At 46.5% G+C, this 11,032-nt stretch overlaps 1 protein-coding gene and 1 long non-coding RNA gene across 2 annotated transcripts in view; both read right to left on the reverse strand.

Moving 5' to 3' along the window:
* Positions 1-2,835: 2,835 nt before the first annotated feature.
* The window catches only part of nhej1 (nonhomologous end-joining factor 1), a 33,983-nt gene continuing 25,786 nt past the window's right edge, over positions 2,836-11,032 (reverse strand). Inside the window, exons 6-8 of the mRNA XM_024140690.2 lie at positions 4,136-4,334; positions 3,557-3,657; positions 2,836-3,203 (exon numbers count right to left, since the gene is read on the reverse strand). Coding sequence (XP_023996458.1) covers positions 3,123-3,203; positions 3,557-3,657; positions 4,136-4,334 — 381 coding nt within the window. The 3' untranslated portion in view covers positions 2,836-3,122. The remainder of the gene's footprint in view (positions 3,204-3,556; positions 3,658-4,135; positions 4,335-11,032) is intronic.
* Positions 5,470-7,239, reverse strand: LOC139025092 (uncharacterized). The gene is made up of 3 exons (XR_011476531.1): positions 5,701-7,239; positions 5,568-5,650; positions 5,470-5,497 (listed from the first exon to the last, which is right to left on the reverse strand). It is a non-coding gene; the product is annotated as an uncharacterized lncRNA (long non-coding RNA).

The following is an 11,032-nucleotide window of genomic DNA, read 5'->3' on the forward strand; positions in this document are numbered from 1 at the left end:
CACCAACCTCGATAAACCATTTCTGTATGAACCTCTTTGTGCACATGGGCATTGTCATACTGAAACAGGAAAGGGCCTTCCCCAAACTGTTGCCACAAAGTTGGAAGCGCGTAATGGTCTAGAATGTCATTGTATGCTGTAGGGTTAAGATTTCCCTTCACTGGAACTAAGGGGCCTAGCCCGAACCATGAAAAACAGCTCCAGACCATTATTCCTCCTCCACCAAACATTACAGTTAGCGCTATGCATTCGGGCAGGTAGCACTGTTCCCGAGTCCAATGGCGGCGAGCTTCACACCCCTCCAGCAGACACTTGGCATTGCGCATGGTGATCTTAGGCTTGTGTGCGGCTGCTCGGCCGTGGAAACCCATTTCATGAAGCTCCCAACGAACAGTTCTGACGTTGCTTCCAGAGGCAGTTTAGAACCCGGTGGTGAGCGTTGCAAATGAGGACAGACGATTTTTACAGCCTACGCGCTTCAGCGGTCCTGTTCTGTGAGCTTGTGTGGCCTACCACTTCCGGGCTGAGCTGTTGTTACTCCTAGACATTCTCACTTCACAATAACAGCACTTACAGTTGACCGGGGCAGCTCTAGCAGGGCAGAAATTTGACAAACTGATTTGTTGGAAAGGTGGCATCCTRTGACGGTGCCACGTTGAAAGTCACTGAGCTCTTCAGGAAGGCCATTCTACTGCCAATGTTTGTCTATGGAGATTGCATAGCTGTGTGCTCGATTTCATACCTCCRTCAGCAACGGTTGTGGCTGAAATAGCCAAATCCACTAATTTGAAGGGGTGTCCACATACACTGTAACATCCATCTGAGACAATGTGCACTCTTACGTCAGGCATTTAAAACATTTAGTGTCTCCTCTGTAGAGCGACCGACACCTTACTCAGAATGGGATAAATTGATTAGAGGTCGACTGATTAATCGGGGCCGATTTCAAGTTTTCATAACAATCGGAAATCGGTATTTTTGGGCGCCGATTTGCCGTTTATTTTTTTACACCTTTATTTAATCTTTATTTAACTAGGCAAGTCAAGTTAAGAACACATTCTTGTTTTCAATGAGGGCCTAGGGGGCAGAACGACAGATTTTTAACCTTGTCAGCTCGGGGGATCCAATCTTGCATTGATTACATTGCACTCCACGAGGAGCCTGCCTGTTAGCGAATGCAGTAAGCTAAGGTAAGTTGCTAGCTAGCATTAAACTTATCTTATAAAAAACAATCAATCAATGACTGTCATTGCTCCAATGTGTACTTAACCATAAACATCAAYGCCTTTCTTAAATCTTAAAATCAATACACAAGTATATATTTTGAAACCTGCATATTTAGCTAAAAGAAATCCATAGAGACAATGATAACCAGTGGAAATTGTGTCATTCTCTTGCGTTCATTGCACGCAGAGTCAGTATATGCAACAGTTTGGGCTGCCCTGGCTCTTTTCAAATGATTTGCCAGAATCTTACGTAATTATGACAACATATAAGTGTGCAATGTACACGAATATTTAGACTGCTAGGATGCCAACCGTTAGATAAAATACGACGGAATAAACGTTTTTTTCGACGGTGATAGTTTCCGGATTAGTCAAAGGTATATGTTTAGAGAAAATAGTCGACGCATTATAATTCCTGTAATAACTTCGGCTGGAATTGAAAGGGGTTCCTTCGTTATTTACCGTTCATGTCTTCCAGAGAGAATGTCTTGATCTACTTCAAATAAGGTCTGTTTTCTGCAGGTTTAAACCCGCCTCGACGTTTTGATACACCGTGTAAACTCACTAGGATAATGTAACGTTTAGTCACACAAGATTTTCATAAACCCTCTACAAAAAATGTTATCTCGCTTATATTTAGCAATATTATCAGTACCTTCCTCATGGATACTCTACAGTATAAATATTGGCACGTGTATTTAAGCCACACGAAATACAGACCTATTAAGTGAATTAAAAATATCCTATGGTAATAAATGAAGGAACCTCTTTTCAGATTTTGCTAGGTTCATGGAATATGACTTCGCACTTTGGTTGTCAATTGTCTTTACCATGCCCATATTAAAATAGGATTCCTGCATATAGAAATTAAAGTTTTTGTTTTCAACATTCATCACAGGTAACTTAAACTCTATTTTTATTCAAACAGTTGAAGGAATTTGTCTCCTAAGCAGACTCTTCAGTATCATTGTCACTTCAAGAGCTGTGTGCGTGGTGTATTTATGTATTATATTAAGTTAATGTGTTCAGTCATTCAGCATTGTTGCAATTGCATTATTACAAAAATGTGTGTGGTATGATATATATATTAAATATTTAAAAAAAAATAAAAAATCATCAGGCTGATTATCGTATGGCCTTTTTTTGTCCTCCAATAATCGGTATCGGCATTAAAATCATAATCGGTCGACCTCTAAAATTGATATCACAAAACGTATAAATATGCATTCTGACTGAGCTATGACAGTGTTCTAACGGCGTTGWCTTTTSAAAACAAGCCAAGTCGTAGACCAATGATTGAACAGGACTTCATTAGCATTCCAAGCATTCTAYAACACCTTGAGTCAATATCTCATTCTCTCTCGAAAGAAATAAGAATTAATTGCCAACACACTGCCAACCATCCAATAAGGATAAGGCGTCTGGAGCATGCATCAACTAGCCCTGTGGTTGGACTAGACGCAGGCCTGGTACTAGAGCGTGGTACATTACTGCCGTTACAGGACAACTCTATTCTGCCCAGAAGTTGAAACGAGTAATTCATGATGTTCCAAAAATGCAGATCTGTTGCAAATGTGGTGAGAATACAGTCATTGATCCACATCTGTCACACTTTATTTATTTATTATTTAGACAATAAAAAAAATACACATCCATCAAACAATGAAACAGCCAAGGAAAAACATGTCTAATTATTTAATTTTAAAAAATGGTTTAAAAAAAATCTCCGTAGATGAGTACTTGAAAAACATGTCACATGAAGTAAGGTGGTAGTGCTCATAGACGGCGTCCCAAAAGACACCCCATTCCCTACATAGTGCASTACTTTTGACCGTGTCATTTGGGACGTAGACGCAGACAGTCTCCATAGTGTTCGGTGCCCTACAGGTTCTGAGGTCATCCAAAAAGCCCCTTAGCTTTCTTCTTCTTGGGTCGCGCGGCGGGCCGATCTGCGGCAGCAGCCATGGGAACTGTAGTCTGTGTGGACGGCAACAGACGTGTTAGAAACAAGGTAAGGATATTATGGTTACATTATAGCCTTCACTCTTCAGTCTGAAGGAGGGGGGTCTAGGCTGGGTTACCGTATAGCCCTTAGGCGGCGTTTACACAGGCAGCACAATTCTGATCTTTTGCCCAATTATTGGCAATACAGCTGATCAGATTGCTCAAAATACCAATAAGTGAAGGAGAAAGAAAAAAAAATCACAATTGGGCTGCCTGTGTAAACGCAGCCTTAGTGACATCTGCTGATGTAAAAGGGCTTATCAATAAATCGGATTGATTAATTCATTATTATTGGTAAATCAGAATCATTGCGGAGTTGACCAGACCTGTTCCTCATTAGATATCTYTGAGTCTGTGGTTCTGGCTCGGTCCCCCTGTCCAGTCTGCCTCTTCTCCCCCTGGTCCAGCCCATGGTTTACCTCCTCTCCTGTAGGGAACAAACAAACCACTCACACCTGTAGTGGCCATAATCAGACACTAAAACCCATTTTTCACACTATTGAGCCGAGCCRAACCGAGCTGAGCTGGCCTGGCCAAGGCAGCCTTCGTATGAGCTGCAACGTTGCAACACATTTATCAACGTTGCAACAAAGGTATCAAACCGCTTGAGACTCCAACTTTCCCACGCCAGTTRTTCTGCTAAAAGCAGCACTAGCAGGAGAAGTGAAGTGTTTGGGTGATTGATGTTGTTTAGCTAGATTACAGAAATGTCTGGGACAGAATATAGTACTTCATCCCTCCCCCTAGTGATCTCTTATAGAATGTGTGTGGTGTCTGTGTGAGAGAGAGAGTGTTGGTAGGACATGCGATCATACAGGTCTAAATCTGAGGCCTTGGGCCACAGAGGTGATGGCAAGATGGATGGGATTAGAAAGATCATACGACCAATGAGGAGAGGTCCAGACCTGGGGGCTGTGTGCCGCTGGCGGCGTGGTCAGGGTCACGGGCCTCTGTGGTGGATTCATCCTCTTCGGGGGCGTGTCTCTCAGAGATCTTACGTTTGCGAGCGTTGGTGTTGCCGTAGGACGTGACGGCTGAGCAGAGCTCCTGCAGCTCAGAGTCAAACCCCAGACTGCCCTGCCTCGCACATACCTGTGGCACAGTCTGAGGGAGAGTTAGAGAATGGGAGAGAGAGTGAGAGAGTGAGAATGGGAGAGAGAGAGAGAGAGAGAAAATTATGACAAATCCAACTAATGTCAAAACTGTTGGCTATCTTTCCATAAATATAAATTAATATTAATATTTTTCYGCACACTATATTTTGAGGGGATTAAATGAAAGAAAAATAAGAGTACAGGAAGCAGAGGGAAATGACCAGAAATAAACTGTGACCTGAGCAAACACTAAGCTATCAGAGAGAGAGAGAAAGTGTGAGGGAAAGAAACAGTATGAGGGAACGAGTGAGAGGTGTAGAGAGAAAACTACACTAAACGATTTAGAGAGAATAAATTAATGATATGGAAAGACAATGTCCTGCAGTGAGTGTGTCTGTCAATCAGCCTGCCTGTTGGCCTGCAGCCGTGGCCTGCTTTCCCCGGTCAGTCACATGGTAGAGGTCTGGAGGAGTGACTGAAGTCTTTCCCCGGTCAGTCACATGGTAGAGGTCTGGAGGAGTGACTGAATCTTTTTCCCCGGTCAGTCAACATGGTAGAGTTCTGGAGGAGTGACTGAAGTCTTTCCCGGTCAGTACAATGGTAGAGGTCTGGAGGAGTGACTGAAGTTTTCCCCGGTCAGTCACATGGTAGAGGTCTGGAGGAGTGACTGAAGTCTTTCCCCGGTCAGTCACATGGTAGAGGTCTGGAGGAGTGACTGAAGTCTTTCCCCGGTCAGTCACATGGTAGAGGTCTGGAGGAGTGACTGAAGTCTTTCCCGGTCAATCAAATGGTAGAGGTCTGGAGGATGGACTGAAGTCTTTCCCCGGTCAATCACATGGTAGAGGTCGGAGGAGTGACTGAAGTCTTTCCCTGGTCAGTCAATGGTAGATGTCTGGAGGAGTGACTGAAGGCTGAAGGCTGATAAGGGTCTAATGAAAGCAGTTTTTCTAGCAGCTCTGGCACAAGGTAGAGACTAGCAAACAGGAACAACACTACAGGAGCAGGAAAAGGAACCCACTACAGGAGAAATGAACAGGAAACACTACAGGAGACATGAACAGGAACAACACTACAGGAGACATGAAACAGGAACAACACTACAGGAGACATGAAACAGGAAACCATACAGGAACATGAAAGGAACAACTACAGGAGACAGGAAACAGGAAACCACTACAGGAGACATGAAACAGGAACAACACTACAGGAGAAGACAGGAAACCTACAGGAGACATGAAACAACACTACAGGAGACAGGAAACAGGAAACCCACTACAGGAGACATGAACAGGAACAACACTACAGGAGACAGGAAACAGGAAACCACTACAGGAGAGAGACTAGAAACAGGCAACCTACAAGGAGACAGGAACAACACTACAGGAGACAGGAAACAGGAACAACACTACAGGAGACAGGAAACAGGAACAACACTACAGGAGACAGGAAACTTCAGTAGGTCTATATAGGCTGCTGCAACACCGTACTGCACTGTTGTGTGTGTGTACACAACCAACTTCAAGTCAAGACAGATAACATACTAAACTCATACAGCACGTACACACTATTCATTCTACTCTTTCACTCGTTTTTTTCAGTCAAACGGAGAGGACAAACTCTGAATTAGCTGTTCAAATATTGACCGGGAGAAATTGGTGGTCTCGCACTGCTGTCAGTGAGAGGGGCTCCTAAACATACTTGGTCAGGTTTAGAGGTCTGCATTGATTTATTTTAGTTTTTTGTTTGTTTAAATATCGTAAAAATAAATGTATGCTCTGGTCAGGCTTTAGTTCCCCTTTGGGCACAGAGCAACCAATGTGTGGAGGACCAGCGGCTCCATAGAAAAGGAGCAAAGCCACCCTTCTCTTCTCCGCTCTCCTCCTCACTCTCTCCATCATCTCATTTTCTGTTCCGCACCTTCGTTTTCCCCTTCATCTTTCTTTCCACGCAATCTTGCTATCATTCAACCTCCGGTTTTCATCCATTTTATCATTCATGCTGTCTTTTCTCCCACGCTTCTATCAACGTTCTCCCTTTGCCCTGTTCCACACAAACCACTGCATTTCAGTCTAAATAAGTGTTTACTGCATTCAATTCATGTGACTACAGTGCCTTGTGAAATGTGGAAACTTGCTGTTTTCCCATTTTGTTCCAACCTTCTCCTGTAGGACACATTGGGAAACATTTGGCATGCACACCTCTTCTGGCAAATTTGCTAATTTTCTGTCAAGTTCTTTGAGGATCATTGATGGACAGTAATAGTAAAAAAAAAGGTAAAATCCTTAATGGTGAAACTGCTATGTCTGTTTGTGATGTTTCAACAACAAACAAGTTACTGCAAAGAACAAACACCTATTTTTTTTTATTTATCAGACATCATTGCTCACAATATGCACAGCAATATCTTTACCATGCTGCGCTACGTCGCCTCAGCTCGGCAACCAAACCAATAATGGTGGAGGGGCGGCCAGCGGTGCCGTTTCCCCTTACAACGGATTACATCCAAGTCAGAGCTGTAACTAGGCCACTTGGGACCWTCCCTTCAAACCGTCAAGTGTAAAGCATTCTCAAAAGTATGTCCAATGTATTGGGCCTGCGTCTCAGAGTAGRAGTGTTGTTCTAGGATCAGTTTAGCCTTTTAAAGCATAATGAATAAGGGAATGGACCTGATCCTAGATCAGCCCTCCTGGACGATAAACAACTCTTAAAACCATAAAAAGGGAAAGAATGGCATAAAGAGTTAACAAAACAAAGGTCAGTTTAAATAGACTACCGTGGTTCAACCACCTCTCTACCTCACAGTTAATAATATTCATCTGGAACTTTCCTGTGGCCTCCACCAGACTGAGTGGCCTGCCGCTGTCATAACAGACCAAAGTCCTGCAGTACGGAGACAGGGGAGGAGCTACTGCTTTGGTGAGCTCACCTGTGTTAGGGATTTGGTTGAGGTTAGGGTCAGTTTACCCTCATCGGACTGTCAATGGGATGCACGCCAGTCAAGTTCCTTTAGTTGCGCCCTCACAAATCTGACCCCTGCCCTCTGCAGGGTTGTTAGACTGCTGGCCATCCATACTGGCACCTTAGCCAATCACTGCCCCGCGGCCTGACCAAAGAAAAACAGGGAAGGTGAAAGAAGGGGAGGACAAGTAGAAGGAAGGTGAGGGATGTTGACATTTCCCTCTATTACTAGTGGGTAAACAGCTCTGGGTTTAGCCGGTGTTGTTTTCTGAGTGGTTAGAGCGTTGGGCCAGTAACGTAAAGGTTGCTGGATCGAATCCTAGAGCTGACAAGTTAAAAATCTGTCATTCTGCCCCTGAGCAAGGCAATTAACCCACTGTTCCCCGGGCGCCGAAGTCGTGGATGTCGATTTAAGGCAGCCCCCCGCACCTCTGTTTCAGAGGGGTTGGGTTAAATGCGGAAGCCGCATTTCAGTTGAAGGCATTCAGTTGTATAACTGACTAAGTATCCCTCTTTCCCTGTTTCTACTTCTCTACCTCACCAGTGTCTGTTTTTAGGGACAAGGCATGGTATTGATAAGCGGTGCCTGGTTTCCTCCAGACATGACGCTTGGCATTCAGGCCAAAGGGTTCAATCTTGGTTTCATCAGACCAGAGAATCTTAGTCTGGTAGAACAGGGCAACAGGAGCTAGGGGTCAGTGGTACTGACTAGGGGTTAGTGGTTACTGACTAGGGTTTGTTACTGACTAGGGTGCGGCTAGGGGTAGTGGTTACTGACTAGGGTGTCGGGGCTAGGGGTCAGTGGTTACTGACTAGGGGTCAGTGTTACTGACTAGGGTGTCGGGGCCAGGGTTAGTGGTTACTGATAGGGTGTCGGGGCTAGGGTCAGTGGTTACTGACTAGGGTGTCGGGGCTAGTGGTTACGGACTAGGGGTTAGTGGTTACTGACTAGGGGTTAGTGGTTACTGACTAGGGTGTCGGGGTAGGGTCAGTGGTTACTGCTAGGGTGTCGGGCTAGTGGTTACTGACTAGGGTGTCGGGCTAGGGGTCAGTGGTACTGACTAGGTGTCGGGGGCTAGTGGTTACTGACTAGGGTGTCGGGGCTAGGGGCTAGTGGTTACTGAACTAGGGGTGTCGGGGTAGGGTCAGTGGTTACTGACTAGGGTGTCGGGGTTAGTGGTTACTGATAGGGTGTCGTGGCTAGGGTCAGTGGTTACTGACTAGGGTGGTCGGGGCTAGGGGTCAGTGGTTTATTGACTAGGGGGTCAAGTGGTACTGACTAGGGGTCAGTGGTTACTGACTAGGGTGTCGGGGCTAGTGGTTACTGACTAGGGTGTCGGGCTAGTGGTTACTGATAGGGGTTAGTGGTTACTGACTAGGGGTTAGTGGTTACTGACTAGGGTGTCGGGCTAGGTGTTAGTGGTTATGACTAGGGTGTCGGGCTAGGTGTTAGTGGTTACTGACAGGGTGTCGGGCTAGGGGTCAGTGGTTACTAACTAGGGGTCAGTGTTACTGACTAAGTGTAGGGTTAGTGGTTACTGACTAGGGTGTCGGGCTAGGGGTTAGTGGTTACTGGACTAGGGTGTCGGGCTAGGGTTAGTGGTTACTGACTAGGGTGTCGGGCTAGGGGTCAGTGTTCTGGCTAGGGGTCAGGTGGTTACTAACTACGGTGTAGGGGTTAGTGGTTACTGACTAGGGTGTCGGGGCTAGGGGTCAGAGGTTACTGACTAGGGTGTCGGGCCAGTGGTTACTGACTAGGGGTTATTGGTTACTGACTAGGGTGTCGGGGCTAGGGTCAGTGGTTACTGGCTAGGGGTCAGTGGTTACGGGCTAGGGGTCAGTGGTTACTGGCTAGGGGTCGGTGGTTACTGGCTAGGGGTCAGTGGTTACTGGCTAGGGTCAGTGGTTACTGTCAGTGGTTACTCACTAGGGGTCAGTGGTTATTGACTAGGGTCAGTGGGTACTAGGGTCAGTGTACTGACTGGGTGTCGGGGTCTAGGTGTTACTGACTAGGGGTTTGACTCATAGGGTCAGTGGTTATTGACTAGGGTCAGTGGTTACTGACTAGGGGTCAGTGGTTACTGACAGTGGTTCCTACTAGGTGGTCAGTGGTTATTGATAGGGGTCAGTGGTTACTGGACTAGGGGTTAGTGGTTACTGACTAGGGTGTCGGGGCAGGGTCAGTGGTTACTGACTAAGGTTTAGGGGTCAGTTGGTTACTGGCTAGGGTCAGTGGTTACTGACTGAGGGTGTCAGTGGTTACTGTCAGTGGTTACTCACTAGGGGTCAGGGGTAGCAGGGGTCAGTGGTTTACTAACTAGGGGTCAGTGGTTACTGACTAAGGGTGTAGGGGTTAGTGGTTACTGACTAGGTGCGGGGCTAGGAGGTTAGCTGGTTACTGATAGACTAGGGTGTCGGGCTAGGTGTTAGTGGTTACTGACTAGGGTGTCGGGGAGGGTCAGTGGTTATGGTAGGGGTTTCAGTGGTTACTGGCTAGGGGTCTGGTACTAACTACGGTGTAGGGGGTTAGTGGTTACTGACTAGGGGTCGGGCTAGGGGTCAGAGGTTAAACGACTAGGGGTGTCGGGGCCAGTGGTTACTGAACCCTAGGGGTTAGTGGTTACTGACTAGGGTGTCGGGGCTAAGGGTCAGTGGTTACGTGGCTAGGGGTCAGTGGTTACTGGCTAGGGTCAGTGGTCTGGCTAGGGTCCGGTGGTTACTGGCTAGGGGTCCAGATGTTACTGGCTATGGGTCAGTGGTTACTGTCAGTGGTTACTCACTAGGGTCATAGTGGTTATTGACTAGGAGTGTCAAGGGTTCACTGACCTAGGGGTCCAGTGGTTACTGACTAGGGTAGTCGGGGTCAGTGGTTACTGACTAGGGTATTACCTCACTAGGGGGTCAGTGGTTATTGACTAGGGGTCAGTGGTTACTGACTAGGGGTCAGTGGTTACTGACAGTGGATCAAGGGCTAGGGGTATGTGGGCAGTGGTACTGACTAGGGGTAGTGGTACGGACTAGGGTGTCGGGCTAGGGTCAGTGGTACTGACTAAGGTGTAGGGTCAGTGGTTACTGGCTAGGGGTCAGTGTTACTGACTGGGGTCAGTGGTTACTGTCAGTGGTTACTCACTAGGGGTCAGGCTGGTTATTGACTAGGGTCAGTGGTTACTGACTAGGGTGTAGGGGTTAAGGTGACTAGGGTGTAGGGGCTACTGACTAAGAGTGGTAGGCTAGTGGTTACTGACTAGGGTATAGGACTAGTGGTTACTGACTAGGGTTGTACGGACGGGTGTAGGGGTCAGTGGTTACTGACTTGGGGTTAGTGGTTACTGACTAGGTGTCGGGGTCAGTAGTTACTGACTAGGTGTTGGGTTCAGTGGTTACTGACTAGGGTGTTGGGGTGGGGTCAGTGGTTAACTGACTAGGGGTTGTATGGGGTTTAGTGTTAACTGACTAGGGTGTAGGGGCTACTGACTAGGGTGTGGGGCTAGTTGGTTACTTTAGGATCCAGCATCAGTGTTTTTACTATAGATCAGGTGAGGACCCATGCAGTCTGTACCAGGGTTCCATTAAGGTTGGTCAGCACCAATCCCCACTACTCAACCACCGGCCTAGAGGCTGTGTTCTATTTCAAGAAAACAACACCGGCCTAGAGCTGTGTCTATTTCAGAAAACAACACCGCCTAGAGACTGTTTCTATTTCAGGAAAAACAACACCGCCTAGAGGCCTGTGGGTTCTATTTTCAGAAA

Source organism: Salvelinus sp. IW2-2015, unplaced genomic scaffold, assembly GCF_002910315.2.
Source record: "Salvelinus sp. IW2-2015 unplaced genomic scaffold, ASM291031v2 Un_scaffold2250, whole genome shotgun sequence".
Lineage (NCBI taxonomy): Eukaryota > Metazoa > Chordata > Actinopteri > Salmoniformes > Salmonidae > Salvelinus > Salvelinus sp. IW2-2015.